General features: G+C 46.5%; 1 protein-coding gene across 1 annotated transcript; it reads right to left on the bottom strand.

Annotated features, from left to right (window-relative positions):
• Positions 1-1,886: 1,886 nt before the first annotated feature.
• Positions 1,887-20,866, bottom strand: LOC119386920 (uncharacterized). The gene is made up of 6 exons (XM_049413306.1): positions 20,703-20,866; positions 19,167-19,477; positions 15,240-15,395; positions 9,998-10,171; positions 3,928-4,288; positions 1,887-1,983 (listed from the first exon to the last, which is right to left on the bottom strand). The coding sequence occupies exons 2-6, from the start codon at positions 19,443-19,445 to the stop codon at positions 1,970-1,972; spliced, it is 984 nt and encodes a 327-aa protein (XP_049269263.1). The 5' UTR covers positions 19,446-19,477; positions 20,703-20,866; the 3' UTR covers positions 1,887-1,969.
• Positions 20,867-21,196: the final 330 nt, after the last annotated feature.

Genomic DNA, 21,196 nt, shown 5'->3' on the forward strand with positions numbered 1-21,196 from the left:
TACGCAATTAAAAGCTAGAATTGGATGCGTGTATCAGCGGCCCTTCCTCTGGGCTTCTACTTATGTTAAGTAAAGAGATAACACACTGTTAAGTATCACATTGGGAGACACGAATGACTTATGTATACATGTATGTACACACATAAGCGTGCGCAGGGTTCCCCTTCAGGGGGGGCGAAGGTTCGTCGCAGCGCCCCCCTCCCTATTATGTCAATGTATGCGGCTGCCTTTGCGCCCCTCTTCTCGCCCCCCCCCCCCCCCCCCTACAATGTATAGGGCTGACTTTGCACCCCCCCTTCTCGCCCCCTTGCCCCCCCCCCCCCCTGCGCACGCCTATGTGTACACAGACCGCAGGTTCGCCGCATAGTTTCCGGTTCTTACGTATGCAAACAGATGGTGAAGTTCTGTCGACTGATACAAAAGAGCAAGCAGCCTTTCTCGTCTATACAATTGCCTTATGCCAAAAGTTTCACAACATTCATGAACATCATCATGCACTTCAGTCAGAATATTGGAGATTATATCAGCCGCACTTAGAAAGCCCATTCATTGTCAAACCTGCAGATATAAACCGTGCATCAGTAAATAACCAACGTATTTTCTCAATATCAGGAAATCTCTCAAAACTCCTGGTGCTTACAAAAAAAGCTCAACGTCCTCTGAAACTGGAGGAGGAACAGCAAGGTGCCAGCAGTGACACTTACAACCAGTACAATAGGCTGCAATTAACCATCTAAGCTTCACTACACCTGTCCGATTGCATGTAAAACCACTTTCACATGCTCACATGGCAACATTTCCGTAGCTTCAGGACTCTGATGACACACATACCTTCCACACATTCAATGTGATGCACATTGTGAAGCCATAGAAGCTGACTGCACCTATCGCTTATGTCGCTGGAGGCTGGAAGACCCTGAAAGCAGGCCGCCAGCGACAGCTACGGCTAGTGAAGAGTGCATCTGCAAGCGTACTTCGAAGAGAACACACAATATACACACAGTATCGAACATTTGCAGTAGTTTCCACCTCCTTTATTATTTATATTGACATCCAGACCTCTGCTTTCCTCGGAACTAAAGCTCCTCGCCCTGCTACGAGATTTTTTTGCACACCATGTATAACTGATAAGTCAGAATTCGAGATGAATTGGTCCACTTTGGCTGTGACAAGCATCCATGCGTAAAAGGATGGAAGAAGTGGCTGAAGGGGTATTACTTTGCACACAAAGTCACTGAAGTCCTCCTTCCAATCATCTTATTCAAACCTGCTCGTGCAGCGAGCTGTTTCCAAGTGTAGCATTACCGCTCCTCCTTCCATACTGGTGGTACACGTAAGAAAACTATTGTAAGAGTGGAGATGCACTACCCTTTAAGTGCACAGCCCTTTAGGGGCCCGGCTTGTTGTCAATACATGGATATCGTGCGGCGTGATCACACCGCTCACAATCAAGTAGTCAACACTGGCCTAAAACAAGGATAGCAATGCACAAAATCGGGTTTAAATAAACGAACAGGGTCTAAAATAGTATAATTAACAGGAATGACCAAGAAGTAATAACAACAATTAACTTAAAAGCACTAAAAACACTTCGGAAACATGCGGCTGTCAGCCGCAACACGCAAGAGAGCCACAGCCTCGCCAGGCACGCGATTGCTCCTCCCACCAGTGCTGCCCCAGCGCAGGTGTTACGAACTCCTGCGAGAGATCATTTATAGACAGAGACTAAAAATAGCGCTACGGGAATCCCTGGGTGCCCGTTCTATGCACTTTCTCAGGTTTCACAGTAGCTCAGCTGTTTGTTTTTCTTCTGCACTTTCCTGCATTCTTGACTAGTCAATTAGAGTGCATTCCCCAATGGCAGGTGTGCACTAGACACAGGCACCTTGTACAAATAGTTAATACATTTTATTGTAATACATGGTCAGAGTGCTGACGTGTCCGATGGGCAGGGCTACAGAGCAGATGGTTATGTCCTTCGTCCTGCACCAAAACACAAACAGAAATACTTGCACTGTCTTTCTAAACACTGCATCCACAAAAGCAGTACATTTCAAAAACACACTTGTTAATCAGCACAAGCCATCAAGACAGCAGAACCCAACAGCCTCCCCACTGAAAAACTGGCACAGCGACTGCATCATCGAGCAGTATCGTTCACCACCAGCCAGCGATTCAGACATGCACACACCCGTTTTGCAGAATCCCTGCAGACGCCGCTACTGACATGCTATCTTGCACCAAAGTGGAGATCTGGCGAAATGAAAGAACCGACGGTTCTTTCTCTTCTTTTGTCTTCATGTGTGTGCGCTGTTCATGACGACTATCTTTGACTTTGTCTAAGTGCAATGTAATCGCACAGGCCATAAATACATAAATAAGGTGAAGAACAACGCTGCGTAGGTAACGCCATGAACATGTGACCATAACACTATGCAGATCCCATGTACTGTAGAAATCAATGTTATGCAAAGCATGTTGCAGCTAGGGGCTCAATCTTGTACACGTTCTGCGAAAGAACGGAATTTCATGGGAGAATGCAACAGGAAAATAGCCAATAGGAGAGCTAAGGAAATTCAGCAATGTTTTCAACGCATGAATAAACATAGAATTATAACTGCACATCAGTACTGCCAGACACTGTTTTTCAAAGCTTGAAATTGAAAAGCACGATGCCTAGTTTATTTGTGTTAAAGCCTTCATTGGGCACTAGGTGGTGTCGCAATTTCACGAAATTCGGTGGTTGCCATTTTCGCGAACTATCAGCTCGGAAATGAACTAAGCCAGGCACAAAACAAGCCAATTCGATTCTGCAGCCTGAGCACTTTCGTTTCGATCCAGTCCCAAGTCGCCCAGAAGCTGTTCTATCGGATGGAACGGTGTCTCCATCTGTTCCGTGTCGTTCTTTGCCTAGCAGACAACAAAATGATTGACAGCACTGCCTTTTCCGGTTGGTGCTCTCCCTCTTGACCGTCAGACGAGCCTCGACCAATCCCGTGCGGTGTGATAGAACGTTCCATCACAGATTCATTTTGTTTAGACAAAAAACATGTCATGTTTAGTTTACAAAACACAGTAATTAATTCTTATTGAAGATTAACTATATTGGAAGAGCACATCCTACTCACGTTTGCACTACACTACTATAACAATGCCATCTGTCTTGAATGCTTTTCTTTAAAGGGGCACTAAAGGAAAATTAAGTTGGGTTAGATTGATTTCTTGACCTGTGTTGGAGCATATTGCTTCGTTCTGAGCGCAAATAAATTTTTTGTGTTGAAAACAGCCACCAGAAAGTCCCTGGTGCAGCTGCTCAATTTCAATTGCCCGGAACGAATGGAAGACTTCACGTCACCACCTCGGCTGCCGATATCTATGAACCATCGGGCACCCGAGAGCTCCACAGCCATAATATGCAGTAATAACTGTGGCGTACTGCACGTTTATTGTAGAAATTTGTATTACATATTTAACTTTTCATCTATAAGCTACAGCAGTAATCGAGTAATTAAGACAGACGATATAATGTCATTTATCGAGGTACCCCCACGGCATGACAGAGGGCGCCACTCCTATTTCTCAGTTTCGCTATTTCCTTGCTTACAAATGTTCTGTTCTGTCCAGTAATGGTGAATTAGTTATTACACAAGCCTCATATTCAATCTAATTCGACTCAATCTTTGCCTTAATATGCACCCAGTACTTCCAGGTCACAATTTGCACGAGTCTTACAAAACGCGACCTAGCCTTCTTGAAAGGAGAGTAGCAAGTGAAAGATTTTCAAGAAAGGAAACCCTAAAGAAGACTATGGTACTACTGTTTGTATGCTCCAAAGGGTGTCCATATTTAAAAGCGTGTAGCATTCTTAAGGCATCATTATGAAAAAGCCCACATCCCAAGCAAAGATGCGTTTTGGCCTCGGCTTACGTCTAATGGGGGCCCCAAAGTGAGTCCGGGGCCGCCGCCGCGATGCACCCCGGCTGGTGCCTTGAACTCCGTTGCCGTTCTGCTGTTGATACTGTTCCTGGAGCTGACGGCCACGGGCACGCAGGAAGTGAAGTAGACTGACGAGCTCCGATCGCTTGGCAGCACGGTCGCGTAGCCGCGGTCCGAACAGAAACTCCGTCGACTGCTCGCCGTCTCCCGCACCGGTCGGACGAAGTCCATCGAGCAACCGCCGCTGGTCGGGTGCGACTCGTTTCAGCACGGAGCAGCGACGCTCCTCCGATAGGGACTCGAACGCCCGACCCAAGTGGGCCAGTGCCGCCCCCGTCCGCTCGGCAACAGCCTGGCAGAGAGAGAGAAAAAAAAAAAACAATCGGACAAGACTTTATGCCGTTGCCCTATAGAGACAATATTAAAGCCCGTCTGCAATGGATAGCTTTCACTGACACCAACGTGGCCACTATCTTGGTGTGCTGGATTGCCTAGAAAGCAAGAAGTGTGACAGCATGACAGCAATGTCTTGTGCAGAGAGAAAAATCTATAGAATGATGACCCTCTGCTAAAGAAACTGCACACTGTCGAGTGATGAATGTATGCCAACGCTGCGCATTGATGTTGCAATGGCTGCAGTGCTTGGATACTAGCACAGTGAGAAGCTGCCACTAGGACATGACATGTAATCTGGCTATACACTCAAACCTCATTATAACTAACACGGATATAACGAATTATCGGTTATAACTTATAACAAAGTAATTGAAGAATAGTCTTGTCATAGCTACAGTGTTACAAATAAACGTTTATAACGAATTTTCGGATATAACGAAGTTATTTTCGTGGCAGATGCGACTTTGTTATAATGAGGTTTGAGTGTAGAAAGCAGCCCATGTACAGTATTTCCTCCCATATAACCCACCCCTGCACATAACCAGCACCCACACTTTTTAAGCAAATTTTTCAGTTTATTGCCGAGGGTTATATGCGAGAAAATATGGTGTATAGTGTGCTGGCCGTTTCAGGTGGAAGACTCCATATCAGTCTCAGGCAGTTACTACCTTTACTAATAACACCTTACAAACAACCAGTCACTTTTTCAAATAGCTTGAAACTGTGACTCTAGCATATTTTACTCAAATGTGTAACTGTCACACAGTTACCGTTTACACGGTAATGGCAAGGCCGCTCCGCTACGATTACCAAAGTGTGTACAGTTGTGCCACAAGTTACATCTCATTTACAAAAGAGAATGCAAACACAGGTTAGCCTGACAGATTAAGTTGAATCAATTCATAACTTTAATCAAATGCCACAAAAATTCCACCGTTATAACTTAATTATTACAAATGGGTATCACGGGAAAAATTAAAAGGGGGCACGGCAGAACTTTGCCTACACTTCTGGCTGCAGAGTGTGTGACATGAATGTACGGCACACTTGTTAAACGAAAACAGAAGGGGCCAGGAAAACACGTTCCACTATACAGGAGTTCCATTTACTCAGAGTTGAACAGGGGTGCAGAAATCAAGTACGAAACCAATCATATTAGAAGCAGTTCTATTTAAGCAGCATTTTGTTTAGAATGAAGACTATGCAAAAATATGTTCAGGTGCGTTCTAAATGCATCTGAACAAAAGTTATAAAATGTTGAACGTTTGTGAGTGAAATCCCACCTTGACATTGACACACTCGCTTTTTTGTGCATACAGTTCTCATTCTAGATTATTTGACATGCTAATTTACTTTGCAGCTCTCTCAGTTTAGGAAAAGTATGCCTCCCCCCCCCCCCCCAAAAAAAAAGTACATAAAATGCCCTACATTTTAAAACCTACATAGTGAACTAGGAAAATAAGCGCAAATATTCTGCATGTTTTATTAAAATTGAAGAATTCTAAAAAAAAATTTGGGGTAGCTATGCGCCAGTGGTGCGAATACTGAGGAAACAGTGGAGCCGGTGGCGTTCCCCTCCTCCTCACCCTGACTTCCCTTTCCGACTCCTTGCTATACTATACATTGCTATGCTATGCTTCACCATCTCCCCTCACTCTCAAATCAACCCTCACCCTCGCTTCCCTTCCCCACCCCTTGCTATACATGCCTATGTTATGCTTCATCTCCCCTCCTTTCCCTCCCCCTCACATAACTCCTCCCTCTTTCCCACCCATTGCTATACTATACATTGCTATGCTATGCTTCACCACCTCCCCTCCTCCTCACACGACTCCTCACCCTTGTTTCCCTTGCTATACATGTCTCTGTTATGCCTCATCATCTTTCCTCACCCTCACTTCCCTTTCCCCCCTTGCTATACTATACATTGCTATGCTATGCTTCACCACCTCCCCTCACTCTCAAATCAACCCTCACCCTCGCTTCCCTTCCCCACCCCTTGCTATACATGCCTATGTTATGCTTCATCTCCCCTCCTTTCCCTCCCCCTCACATAACTCCTCCCTCTTTCCCACCCATTGCTATACTATAGATTGCTATGCTATGCTTCACCACCTCCCCTCCTCCTCACATGACTCCTCACCCTTGTTTCCCTTGCTATACATGTCTCTGTTATGCCTCATCATCTTTCCTCACCCTCACTTCCCTTTCCCCCCTTGCTATACTATACATTGCTATGCTATGCTTCACCACCTCCCCTCACTCTCAAATCAACCCTCACCCTCGCTTCCCTTCCCCACCCCTTGCTATACATGCCTATGTTATGCTTCATCTCCCCTCCTTTCCCTCCCCCTCACATAACTCCTCCCTCTTTCCCACCCATTGCTATACTATACATTGCTATGCTATGCTTCACCACCTCCCCTCCTCCTCACACGACTCCTCACCCTTGTTTCCCTTGCTATACATGTCTCTGTTATGCCTCATCATCTTTCCTCACCCTCACTTCCCTTTCCCCCCTTGCTATACTATACATTGCTATGCTATGCTTCACCACCTCCCCTCACTCTCAAATCAACCCTCACCCTCGCTTCCCTTCCCCACCCCTTGCTATACATGCCTATGTTATGCTTCATCTCCCCTCCTTTCCCTCCCCCTCACATAACTCCTCCCTCTTTCCCACCCATTGCTATACTATACATTGCTATGCTATGCTTCACCACCTCCCCTCCTCCTCACACGACTCCTCACCCTTGTTTCCCTTGCTATACATGTCTCTGTTATGCCTCATCATCTTTCCTCACCCTCACTTCCCTTTCCCCCCTTGCTATACTATACATTGCTATGCTATGCTTCACCACCTCCCCTCACTCTCAAATCAACCCTCACCCTCGCTTCCCTTCCCCACCCCTTGCTATACATGCCTATGTTATGCTTCATCTCCCCTCCTTTCCCTCCCCCTCACATAACTCCTCCCTCTTTCCCACCCATTGCTATACTATACATTGCTATGCTATGCTTCACCACCTCCCCTCCTCCTCACATGACTCCTCACCCTTGTTTCCCTTGCTATACATGTCTCTGTTATGCCTCATCATCTTTCCTCACCCTCACTTCCCTTTCCCCCCTTGCTATACTATACATTGCTATGCTATGCTTCACCACCTCCCCTCACTCTCAAATCAACCCTCACCCTCGCTTCCCTTCCCCACCCCTTGCTATACGTGCCTATGTTATGCTTCATCTCCCCTCCTTTCCCTCCCCCTCACATAACTCCTCCCTCTTTCCCACCCATTGCTATACTATACATTGCTATGCTATGCTTCACCACCTCCCCTCCTCCTCACATGACTCCTCACCCTTGTTTCCCTTGCTATACATGTCTCTGTTATGCCTCATCATCTTTCCTCACCCTCACTTCCCTTTCCCCCCTTGCTATACTATACATTGCTATGCTATGCTTCACCACCTCCCCTCACTCTCAAATCAACCCTCACCCTCGCTTCCCTTCCCCACCCCTTGCTATACATGCCTATGTTATGCTTCATCTCCCCTCCTTTCCCTCCCCCTCACATAACTCCTCCCTCTTTCCCACCCATTGCTATACTATACATTGCTATGCTATGCTTCACCACCTCCCCTCCTCCTCACATGACTCCTCACCCTTGTTTCCCTTGCTATACATGTCTCTGTTATGCCTCATCATCTTTCCTCACCCTCACTTCCCTTTCCCCCCTTGCTATACTATACATGGCTATGCTATGCTTCATCTCCCCTCCTCCTCACATTACTCCATCTCATAGCATAACGCAGCATATAGCACAGAGACACAAGGAGATGCCTCCAAAAGACTCTTTCGCAGCTGTGAAAAAGCAATGCGAGGCCAGGTGCAGGTGTGCGAAGCATTGCTAGGTAATGGCACAGTGACGTCATAGCTAGGCGCGGATTGTGCCAATGCTACCCGGAGTTTTGCCAAGCTTAAACATGCCGCTCCGTTGCTCAAAATTAGCACAGCTTCAATGACTTAATGTCGCAACGACTGATGAAACAAAAGGGTTGGCGGCTACTGCTTAGCTTAGGGTCTCTTTTACCAAGCACTATTTTAGCTGTGGTATAACAATGACAATGTGATGCCATCGAACAGTCTGTCAGCTCCGGCTGTAGCCGTTCTCTTTCTACAGTGGAAATTTTCCAAGACTCTCAAGCCAGTCTCTTCTCTTTGTCAGTGGGCGACCAAGAGTCTCTATACCCGGTGACAGCTTATCATGACAGTGAAGCGAAGGCTATGAGGGAGGGCTTCCGCACATTCGTGTTGCTCCGCAAGTAGTGCGGCAGCCTAAAGCTGATTTCGGTTTTGCTCGCTCGCATCGTCAACGCGTTTACAAAATTATATACACAAAAAATGTGAATGGGAGGTACATTTCGATTGTTCAGTGAGAACTTTATTGTCATAGCATGAGCATATTTTTCTCGGAGAACTAAACAGCGTGTTTGCGGCCGCACACTGACCCACTACATCATGAACGCCATGTTTACTTTGGAAAACGGGCGTGCTGAAAAAGTGATGCTCTCTAAGAAATGGCAAGAAAAGGAAGGCATTTTTGCGAAGTGAACAATAACTGTGTTTTACTTACGACTTCCCACAACTGTCCGAGTCATCATAAATAAAGCCGCATTTCAGCAAGGCAAATGAGAAAAGTATGTGTGAACTTAAGTACTATTTTTTGGCATGGTAGCAGGCACGCACTTCGGTTCTCTACCTTCCACAGTGCTGTCAAGAAAAGTTGTCACCGAGTATACCAGATCAGCCTCTTAGTACTACTACTGCCGGGACGCCACATCCCTCAATTGAAACTCTGGATCTCTTGCTCTTCGCCGTCGCTTAGCTTCCACTTCCATTGCATGGTATTCCGGGTCGGCACATAGTCATATGACCTGTTCTCAAGTAGCTTCCCATCGTTACTGCCGCTGAGGCACTTATTCAGGAGTCAGCTACTTCACCCTCTCCATGCTCACAGAAGAATGTCGAAATGCTCTGCGCCACTAGCGCACACCTTTCGTAGAGCTTGGCAGACCCCTCGCCATCCCACTAAGCGAAGCCTCACGTCACAGCTACGTCAATGGCTGCCTTCTCCTTGGCTCCGCCCACCTGTCGCCTGGCGTGCGCTCTCCCTTCTCTCACCCTCACCGCTCTCCAAACACCTGTGCTTGGCACGTCCTCATTGGCTCTCCTCCTCCTTGGCTCCGCCCACACCACCAGCCCCTCCACTGCTTTCTCCCTCTCCACTCCTTCACTTGCCTCTCTTGCCTATACTATGCTTTCTCCCTTTCCCCCTTAGCCTTGTTATGCTATGCCTCCTCTCTCTCTCTTCGCTTAGCCTCACCCAGCCGCTCAGAGTTCTTGCTTACGAACGAAATGGTTCAGTGTCGATCTTAAACAGCTCCGCTGTTGAAAGTATTAAAATGCACCGCCCCCTCAGAACTTCGGGTGGCCAGGATTAATCCAAAATCCTCACTACTGCGTCCCTCATAATCTTATTGGTGTTTGGCACGTAAAAACCCAGAAATTTTTAACTTCACAAATGGATAATCGGTCACTGAGCTTGCAAATTCAGAGCACAAATTGTTGGTACTGCGAGGGATTAGTACGGCATGCAAAGCCAACCTGTCGAGTCACGTGAGGACCCGAGCGATCGCAGCAGTCCAGCAGATCCACCAGGGCACCAACTGCGCCCATCACCGACGCCTGGGTGCAGCGGAACGATTCGTCCCGTCCCCGATCCAAGCCAATAGCCCGGAAGCGACTGTAGCCCTCAAATTCGGGGTTCAGACGAGGCACCTGGCACGGGCAAGCAGAAGCACACTCAAAACGTGCACACAGAAAATCTGCACGACAGGAACTGTATGAGCAACAAAATACAATTGAATGAAAGCCGTCACACAGTCAGACAAGAGAAACAAAATTTTTTCTGCGCTTCAGTAGAAAAATAAAAGAAGAACTTCCTAGTGTGTACTTTAGGCAAAACTTACTGTGGCATTGCATTTATTGCTTTGTTGGTAGTGGCGGGGTACGTCAGAAGGTGCAAATTTGTACTTGTCAGTTACACTGAAACCTCGATATAACGAACACAGATATAACGAAATATCGGTTATAACGAGGTAAATGAAAATAGTCTTGCAATACATACAGTGCTACTAATAATCGTTTATAACGAATTTTCGGATATAACGAAGTTATTTTCATGTAAGATGTAACTTCGTTATAATGAGGTTTGAGTGTATTGCGTATTACTGTCTAGCGCGAAGTTTTGCCCCGTTTCCAGCAGGTACGTACTAATAGGGTTTTTTGGCAAGTTACAGAAATACAGCACGGTACTGCCGTACCGCTCCTCCTGTCTCGCTTGATGTGCTTCTGCCACTCTTAATTCCAGTGAAGGCACCCGAACACCACAAATGCCTTTTTTTTTAAATTACTATGGGGATGTCACTTTTAAGGGCTTGTTTTTTGTTAGACACAATATTAATGAGAACTAACAGTCAATAATGCCAAGGAATGTATAGGGGACGTTATTTGCAGTAATTAGGATAGAAATCTAAAGAAAGTAAAGCCCCTTCTTAGCATGCTTTTCCATGACACTGGTGTACTCCGCACGGCACTGGCGTACTGCAATGAAAGTGGCTCCAAAAGCATTCTGCATGTGACAGAACAAGGCCAGGGAATTTTAGAACCGCTGTCCTTTTCTTTCCTTTTGCAGTGTGGTTAGGGTACAGTGAACTAGTGATCACGGTTATGGTCTGCGTGTCTGGATTGGATGATGCAAAAACTGCAGATGACCAACACAATCGCCATTCCTTGCTAAAATGAGCACAAATGAGAAAAATTTGAGGCTGGTCGGTCAATGTGGCACAGCGTGGTGCAATTTCAACTTCACGGTTTTGGCTATGCTTGGCACAAAAATAAGGAATCGTATCATATTGACGCAAATGGCGCAGCTGTTGCAGCCCTGATAATGCCGTCTAAAAGTTGAGCCTCTGGCAAAAAAACAATTGAGCCCTCCAGTTATACTTTTTGCTACTTATACATAAATCAATCAACATTCTTCTACATCTACAGCAGTTGAAGGTACATAGGGTACATGCTAAACAAAGCCTGAATACTATGCTTGACAGGACCTACGCCCCTAAAGCTGCGAATGCTAGTCATATACAGACAGCAGAGTATCAATAAATCGAAATATCTTAAATGTAAATGCTTAAACAGAACAACAGGCTCTAGTTTGGTTTATGTTGTATGTAACTGCTTTGCACGCTCTATACGAGGTCTGTTAGAAAAGTATCCGACCTTATTTTTTTTTTGCGAGCACCTGATGGATTTGAAACAAGCGCGCTTGCATCAGCCGACCTTGAACCTTTGTGTGCATGCGTGAATTTTTTCCCGCCTGCCAATAGCGTCAGTCGCTGGGACGCAGCGTTTGAGTGAGGTCGTGCGCAGTGCTCTCGTCGGTTTTTCATTGCAAGGAAAATGACGGAGCGACTGGAGCAGCGCTACTGCATCAAATTTTGCCAGAAACTGGGCGACAGCCAAGTGGAAACCATTGGGAAGATCAAGACGGCTTTCGGTGATGACGCTATGAGCCGCACACAGATTAAGGAGTGGTACAACCGGTTTAAAGGGATACTGAACAAAAATTTGAAAAAGCTACGAAAACACTTCCATTCGACTCGGACGACACGACTGTTCCTGTACGCAGCGTTTATTTCACGTAATTTCGAGCAGTTGGCCGTATTTTTAGTGGATTGTGAGAGCGCGGCGGCTGCATGCCACTGCGCTTGTCGGCGGACGTGACGTCGAGTGCTACAGCAAGAGGGGGGCAACCGGCACACTCTCTCCTGCCCTGCCACTTCCCTTTCTCCACCTCTCCTCTCAAGAACCGAGGGTGGCTGGTGTGGCGCTGAGCCTTGTCCTCTTTTCCCCACATAGGAAACAAAATAGCGCTTATTCCTCAAAAACCGCTACAACTACCGAGCGTGTCGCGAGAGCGCAAAGATGCAAGGTGCGAGTGACAGTGGTTCCACGAGCGGTCATTGCGACTCCGAGTTCGACAGGCCTCCAAAACGGATGCGCCAAATACAACCATATGCGTGTGACCGTTCTGCTGTGTCAAGCGACAGCAAGGACGACGAGCCAGACGAGCCGCCGTAGCCCAACGTGGGTCGGCAGCCGGGACCAGCAATTTACACAGTAACTCATAGTCACTATCCTCGAAGTGTTCGGAGCACAAAAAGTCACGCTTTGAAGGCACCCACGTTGGCTGCGATGGGCGCGCAGCGCGAATCCATATCCTTCGAAGCTTCGGCTCTGTTGGAAAGGTATGACAGGGCACACCCTAGACACCCTAGCGCAGAACAGCGTTGAGGCATTCTGCGTTCTATCAGGTGCTTCGCCGTTCCCATTACGTAGCAGCACACAACACAGACGGCAAATTCGTAGACGTGGGCGCAAGCTCCGCTTGAGAAAACAAATATACGGCCGAGAGCGCGGCAATGGCGTCGTTGGCTGCCGGTTGAGAACACGCACGGAGAACACCTTCCCGACCGTGAAAACACGTTTTGAGAGAGACGCACGGCAGCGGGTGGCGGCTTGCGATGTCGATTGGTAAGCGATTTTGCTGCGAGCACGGTTGGCGAGTCACTATCCGCGGAGTTTCGCGTCACTTCCTCTCTAGTTCGCGGCGCAGTCGCTAGACGCGCCAATTCGCGAAAAATGCATTAAATTCATTATTTTCTGCTAGTCTCTGGCTGAAATGAAGGTTGTTTCAACAAATTTCAGCACCCAATCTTTCAATTGAGTCATTTATCTCGGCGGCGAAAATTTTGTTCAGTATCCCTTTAAAGACGGCCGCACATCGGTGGAGAGCGAGCCACGCTCCGGTCGGCCATCAACATGCCGAAATGACCAGGTCATTGCCGAAGTGAACGCTGTGGTGATGCGGGACCGTCGCGAGACTATCCGGGAAATTGCGGAAGAGGTGGGCATCAGCACTTTCTCTGCACATTCCATTATGACCGAAGATTTGGCTATGAAGAGAGTTGCGGCGAAATTCGTGCCGAAACTGCTCACGGTGGAGCAAAAGCAACTTCGTGTTGAAGTCTCACAGGACATGCTGGATTTCACAAGCAGTGACCTTAACCTTATGAACACCATTATCACTGGTGACGAGTCTTGGGTGTACGGGTACGACCCGGAAACCAAATCCCAGTCGTCACAGTGGAAGCATTCCACGTCACCAAGACCAAAGAAGGCCCGCCAAGTGCGTAGCAACGTCAAAGTGATGCTGAGTGCTTTCTTTGACTCCCGCGGTGTGGCACACCACGAGTGCGCACCACAGGGTCAAACAATCACCAAAGAGTACTACAGGGATGTCCTCCGTCGCCTACGTGATGCTGTGCGGCGCAAGAGAGACCTGAGCTGTGGTCAACAGGAAACTGGCGCATCCATCACGACAATGCTCCTGCACATTCCTCACACTTGGCTCAGACTTTTTTGGCGGAAAGTCAGACTCCTGTAGTTCAACAGGCTCCTTACTCTCCTGATATGGCCCCCTGCGACTTCTGGCTGTTTCCCAAACTCAAGAGGACATTGAAAGGAGAGCGATTTCAGACAAGGGAGGACATTATGGCTGCAACGACAGCTGAACTAAACTCCATTCCGAAAGAGGCCTTCTCAGAATGCTTCCAACAATGGCAGCACCGCTGGGAGAAGTGTGTGGTGGACTACTTTGAGGGGGATTAGGTTTCCAATGCTCCAATTATGCCAGTTTTCTTTCTTCGACCAAAGGTCGGATACTTTTCTAACAGACCTCGTACATCCCTCTTAGTAAATGAAAGTATGGTTAAATCAAACGTTTTTTTCTGGTCCCTTCATGTTCAAGATACTACTACACAGGTAGCCCAATTATTCGTATAGTGAACACTTTTTTAGCAGAAAATTTATGAAATGTTTGGGCTTCTTCATTATGCCAAATAAAATTTTTAGCAATTTTTTTTCTGTGGCCGCATCTTAGCTACAGTAATCAACACACATAATGATTGTGTAAAAAATCAGTTACAAATGACAAAAAAAAAGTTGCGCAAGTTAAGGGAAAAGTATACCCTGAATGAGAGTCTGAGGAGCGTGCACTCGTGTCACCTCTTCCGCTGTTTCAACTTCAAAGGCCCTAATCCTAGAACAGGTGATCATCATTAGAGATAACAGGGACTGACAGTACAGTTCACTTGAAGCTTTCCACGACGGTGCCGTCGGAAATAACTTTTCACGTTTCTAAACACAAGGTACGTGGCATTTCACAGGTGGCACTCTGTGTTCAGCTTGCATTAGCAGACGGCCACTCGTGGCATCAAGTTAAGGGTGTGATCATTACGGGAGGAAAAAGAAACACCGATGTGAGAAGTGGGGGTGCATCCATTAAGAGAGCTCATCCAGTATGCGAGTAACTGCTATACTGCATGGGCAAAACAAATCTGTCAATACAGCGTATAGCAGAAATTCTCGTGCATCAATTCTTTCGCTACCATTGACAAGTACAGTCGTCGTAAGATTTTGTACCAAAATGACCTATGACTATACTCATCACATTGCTATGCTGTAAAGCCATCTTCCAGATACCTTTTTTTATACGCAATTAGTCAAATAAAGGAGCCCATCTGAATTGAAAGGATGGTACCATATCATTCTAAAAAAAAAAACCTACACAGAGTGAAAAATTCTGTAATTTCAGTACAAGTTTTCTTTTTTTTTGTGGTAGCAAAAGGGTTAAGCAGTACATGTCACAGGACGTCTGTGCAATGAGACATAACTGGTAGTGTAACAAAAAAAAAGTATAAACAAGAAGCTAACTAGAACATACCTTCAGGAAAGGCAAGTTTGGGTTTGGGTAGGCTGAACGCGCCTTGCGACAGCGTCCCGCTCGCCCCCGTGACTCCCAGCATCGGCGTACAAAGCGGCCTATGTAGGGTGCCACCGGACGGCTGGCCTCAAAATCTTCCTCCGTCCACTGGCTCTCCTGCAGCACACAGCAACAACAAACCGCAATTGTTTGCCTCACTTGTAACAATACAGCAAAGAACATCACGCGAATGTGTGGGTAGCTGTTAAATGCCTTCAAAAAACAGACATCATATGAACTGATAGTTGCGACAGCGAAACTAAGCGAGGCTTGGGGTGCATATATTGTGACAAGCGCACGTGCAATTTAGCTATTTTTACAACGGAACAAAAGAAAGATTACACACAACGTTATCCAGATTTTTTTCTCTTTTTTCTTTGCAGATATTCCCAGATGTTCATGACGCAGTCGAAATATTAGAAAGCAATTTCAAAAACTGCGGTTTCCAGTGTGCGGTTGAAAAAAAAAATTAGGTAGGAAATCGGGCTTCAGAAGGTGGCACGGATATTTCCATTTTTTATTTTATGCAACTACAATAATAATTGTTGGGATTTTACATCCCAAAACCACGATATCATGAGGGACGCCGTAGTGGAAGGCTCTGGAAATTTTGACAATCTGGTGTTCTTTACTGTCCTTAGACCTAAATCTAAGCACACAGGCTTCAAGCATTTCGCCGCCATCGAAGTGCGGCTGTCAAGGCCGAGATTCAATCCTGCGACCGTCGGCTCAGCAGTCAAGCACTGTACCGACTAGACCACTGCCGCGGGTGGAACGCAATTACACTGGTGCCGTTGCATAGAGGAGGGATAAGACCTTCAGATTAAGCAGTGCTGCATTCTGCATTTCCGCCACACAACTATAAGTCATTTGGCTTGCTCGCATTTCTTTTCTTGAAAATCCGGCTCTTGCCACATCCCCTTCAAGAATGCTATGCGACGCTGATAGCACACATGCCGTTCATGACCAGGAAGAGCCGGAACCGTGGTGATAACACAAGGAAAGTATGAGAGGTAGATGACGCTTATAGTTGTGAGCCAGAAATACTGCCCAAATATTCAATTTTGTACTATATAGTGTAATCTAAAAGCAAGAGAAGCAAGCAAAATGAAAAAATGACACTGAGAATCATTACTGCTGCCACGTGTATATACGAGAAGTGCTCCTATAGGCCATAGAGATTTTAGTCGTTGCCGCACGATCGGCGCAGCTGGAAATTTTTTTTTTTAGTCCGAGAACACTTGGCGATCCCAGTACACCGAGTCACCCACTCTTGTATCTATCGTTATTGTGCTTGAAACGCAAAATCGTTAAATAAAAGTTTTGTTGACACTACTATTGAACCATGTTGAACAGTACATTTGTTCAACATGGTTCAATAGTAGTGTCAACAAAACTTAATCACAACCTCATATTTGATGAATGTATGTATTCAATTGCAGTATTTCGATCATTAATATGATTTCATTATAATCGCAACTTTCACACTTATATTGCAGTTTGCTAGAATACTTCTTGTGACCATGGACAGGAGGTTCCAATTCAGTTTAACTACGGGACCTAGTTCTGTCTCTACACCACTTGCGATTGCTAAGATTCTAAAAAAAAAAGAAGATTCTGACAACATCCTCAGTTATGGACACTATGCAAATGCGGTCTTGGCAACTTCATTTGGTAGTTTTGGACGTCCTTTTTATGTCCAATGCAATGCTACCAACAGTTCGTGTCATGCATGGTGCCTTGCTCACATTTCGATTGCAGCATCACCACATCACAGACGTGAAAAACTCAAATGTGGGCCTTTGGTTTGATAAGTCATGGCGACGATTAAAGGTAATCCTGGATGCCTTGCAGCACTGGGATGCCTTGCAGCACTGCCTTGCAGCACTGGGATGCCGACACGGCATTCTAACCAACTTGCGCCACATGAGATCTTAAAGGACCACCGACACAAGGATTGAAATCTCGAGATGTTTGTCTTCTTTGATTGTCCTGTGGGCGCTACTGACCGATTATTAGTGCCAAATGTTGCCTTTAAAATATTTTAATTTGGTCTTAAAATAAGTGAATGCTAATCTGAGTGGGCAGCACCTCGTGGCATCGCCACTAGTATGACGCAGGTCGGAGACCTTACGCGACATTCCAGGAGTAAAGTAAGTAATGTTGACATCACAGAAGATTTGTGAACACGACGACTGGCACCCGGCGAGGGCTACTGTTCCTTACCCCTCTCGCTCTGCTGTTGAGCTGCTTTCAAGGTGGTTCTGGCTGCTTACGCCAGGAATGCTTTTCTTTTTCCCGAGGAGACGTGCCCATGACAGTCAAGTAAATGCTTAAAGGGACACTAAAGGCAAATAACAATTTATGTCAGAGTGAAAGCCCAATGTATGACAACTTCTAAAACGGCAATATTATCAACAGCAGTGCCCTACTTACCGAGAAATTAAGCTAAATGTATCACATGATGAGCGCCACGAGTGGGACATTTTCGAAGTGATCCCGATGACGTATGGAAGTCGGCCTACAATAAATCACTAGTAATCAAACTAGCAGCAGTAAAAAAAGAACATTCCGAGCATCAAAAGACGTAATAAAATGCTGTTTGTTCGTTTCCGCTTGATTCATGGAAAACAAAACATCCGTGGCGTTGCCATGGGGAACGGCGCGCGTGGTTCAAAGGTTCCGTTTTCGCCGAACTGCGCCTCGCCCGTCCCTCGCCCGTCTCAGTGGTAGTTTCGGGATCGCGTACTGCCGTGCGTGTTTTGCGCGCTCGTGAAAGTTGCTCTGACAGAAAGTTCGACAAAATGCCGCATGCTTGTGATATTGCCGGATGCCCGAATGGTGCACAACGCCAGTGCTGCAGCAAAGAAACCGGTGTGTCCTTTCCCTGGGTGCCGCGGAATGAACCCTTACGCTCGAAGTGGCTGTCATGCCATTGCGCCAGTGTGCTAAACAGTCAAAACCTCTGCGTGTGTGCTCGCTGCACTTTCGAACTGAGGATTACGAGACCAACCGCAACTTGGTGAAGGCTTTCAATGTGCCCATCCGAGCAAGTCTTTGCCGCAGCGCCGTTGTTGCTACTGTGGGTCCCGCTACTTCCGCTCGGCTGCTACTAGTGTCGGCGGCCGCGCAGTAAAAGCGGGCAACGTTGGGCACGGCAGCAGTGACGTCTGAAAGTCGTATTTTCAGGCGGGAGATTTGAAGCGCGCTAACGCGATGCGGACCGCTAAAAACGTGATTTTATTTCAAAATAAGCACTTCCTTGGCACAAAAGCAACACTACGAGGTTTCTGTACCGCTATTTCAACAATCAACGTCGACTTAATATTCGCCTTTAGTGTCCCTTTAACAGGCTCAACTCGTACCAAAACGCCCCCATAATTTCATTCTTCATCACGCTCTCCCCCTGCCCTGATTTTAAAACTACGCTTTCAACGTCAAGAAAGCTTGAGCACACATGATCTGAGCCTCCCACACTCCACCAAGCGCTTGAAGTGATGCTAAAATTGGTCACAATTAATGACGCCAGCATTAATTATACGATATGTTAGAGAATTTAAGATTCAATTTCGGGATTACCAGACAAAAAGCTACAAATTACAATGAAAAAGTCCCAAACAAAAATTGCGGTCAGGGGTCCTTTAAGCTCGACACAAAGTTTTTCACCATCCATCTCCCATTGCTTTGACTTCTCACTGCATCTCCCTCTCTCAAATCCTGTGCAGTCTGCACGCTCTATTCATCATGCTCGCACTCTGCACTTCATCAAGCATGCCCACAGTTTTGCTAGATGACTGAGAAACCGTGGTGGAAACCAACCGCTAAGCCACAATCACAGGTTACAGTACAATAGAGGGCGTGAAAGACTTCATACGTAACAAGACCGACCTGAGAGTCTTCAGAGACGTCGCCTCCACCTCCCTCATCATCGTCCTCGGCAAAGAAGTCATGCAGGAACTGCGACCCAAAGGAGGTTACAGAGGAAGAGGCTGCTGCCCCACCTCCGGCTGGTTGATGCTGCTGCTGCAACGCCTGGCTGTTTTCAAGGACGCGGTGCAGCAGCGGCCGCAGCGTCTCCATCTTCTGCGACAGCACGAGCAGCGACGACTCCAGAGCCTCCAGACGGGTCTCCGTTGACGGGGACGCAGTACGAGCTGGTGCTGCCATGGCAATTGTATTTCCCTGTCTCGAACCACGAACTACAAAAGAGAAAAGAAAAAGTTTGTCTCGTAAACGACACTGCAGGATGCATTTTGCTGGCAGAAGCAGCCATTGCTTTACATAAGGCCGACCTTAAGTTACAAGCCTAGAACAAGTAACTGTTGGCAGAAAATTTACAGCGTAGACCAGACAATGACACAAGGACGGCACCACATAACACGTATACGCTCTTGCTTTGATCATACAAAATTACCGATTAACATCATCAAACGCAATATATATATATTTTTTTCCCCCACAGCGAGTCAATTTCAACCTCAGACACCAGTTATGACAGCACCGAAGTCCTGAAGTTACGCACAAAAAGAGGAAGAAATGCACGCAGTGGATACACTGACCGTGAACACTGATAAGCTTTTTTTTTTATTGCAACATAGACTTGCCCTGAAGGCATAATATTTTGTGTATCTGTGTATTAGATGTGCGCTGTCAGGCCGAACGCGCTGCAGCTGTCACCGATTGTGCTACACTAGTATGCAAATTTTGTATCACCACAAGATAGCCAGCATGAGACTACTGAGACAAGTATAAATGTAAGACAGAAAATCATTTGGTGCACTTGGCTGGTCATCAGCGCATTTGGCATGGACTAAATGGCGTAGCCAGACCTTCGGGAAGGAGGTTCAAGCCCCCCCCCCCCCCCCCGGACACGGTTCTGGTTACGCCCCTGATAGACTACTATTTAAGCGTAAAGAAGTGCAAACGCAGAACGATGAAACAAACGCGTTACTAGACGCCGTGTTACTCTGCACAGAAGCAAACACAAAACTAACAGCGCCGAGTGTATTCACGAACACAACACGAAGTTCATGCACGTAGCCAACCAAGACGTTCGCGTTAGTAAGGCATACAAATTTTGCGACGGGAGCAAAGCTTTGTCCCGCATTTTTTCTTTTAAAGACTGGCGAACGTTCAACAAATTTTTCCAATGCGAAAGTCCAACTATGGCACACGAGCAATGGACGAGTCACTGTGGACTGAGAAGTGTTAAGTTCTGTTGCACCGGCTGAGGTCGCAAGAAAAAAAAAAAAAGCGCCTAATATGCTCGTGGCTGTCTTCCAGGGTTTTTTGGCGGAGCTCGCTATGCGAATTACAGGGCAATAAAATAATTTGCGAAGCAAGTGGGAAAGCGTTCAGGTAGCTGGACGAGCCACATGCAAATTGACCAACGACGGTGTGGAACGTCGTGAAGGGTTCACTTACCAACGAAAAAATATTAGAGCTTGACAGCGAATGACGGCACGGAAGCGCACGCGCGAGCCTATTAATGCAAGCAAACGATTGAAACTGCCCGTGGCGAGTACATCAGAAGCAATACACGAACCTTCTTCACGCTTAACCAAATTTATACAAGGGCACGATGAGATGTAAAAACACAAACCAACTCCAACTGTCAGCTGTAAAGTGGAAAGCGCGAAATTGCCCCTTACAATGTTGCCTAACGGGATCTGCACTGGCGTCAAATGGGTTAAATTTGTGTTGAACGCGCTAGCAAGTGAATTGAATGCGTTAATTAAAACAACGTCGTGATCAAAATCGACGCAACGTTAATATAAGCCGCCACAAAGAAGGTCCAAGCTGACGTCCAGGCCACAATTATCTCTCAATTATCTGTCAAAAGCTGCGCTTTTGCGTACTCCAGTGAAAAAAAAAAAAAAAAAAACGTTATGACCGTCTTGTTTGAGACCTGCTGTAAA

Source organism: Rhipicephalus sanguineus, chromosome 3 (assembly GCF_013339695.2).
Source record: "Rhipicephalus sanguineus isolate Rsan-2018 chromosome 3, BIME_Rsan_1.4, whole genome shotgun sequence".
In the NCBI taxonomy this organism is placed as follows: Eukaryota; Metazoa; Arthropoda; class Arachnida; order Ixodida; family Ixodidae; genus Rhipicephalus; species Rhipicephalus sanguineus.

Excerpts from the sequence above, each read along its gene's own strand:
- LOC119386920 (XM_049413306.1), bottom strand. The coding sequence starts at position 19,445 with ATGGCAGCACCAGCTCGTACTGCGTCCCCGTCAACGGAGACCCGTCTG. Across the intron at positions 15,396-19,166 it reads ACGTCTCTGAAGACTCTCAG|GAGAGCCAGTGGACGGAGGA; the intron begins GTCGGTCTTGTT and ends TGTGTGCTGCAG. Across the intron at positions 10,172-15,239 it reads CAAACTTGCCTTTCCTGAAG|GTGCCTCGTCTGAACCCCGA; the intron begins GTATGTTCTAGT and ends TGCCCGTGCCAG.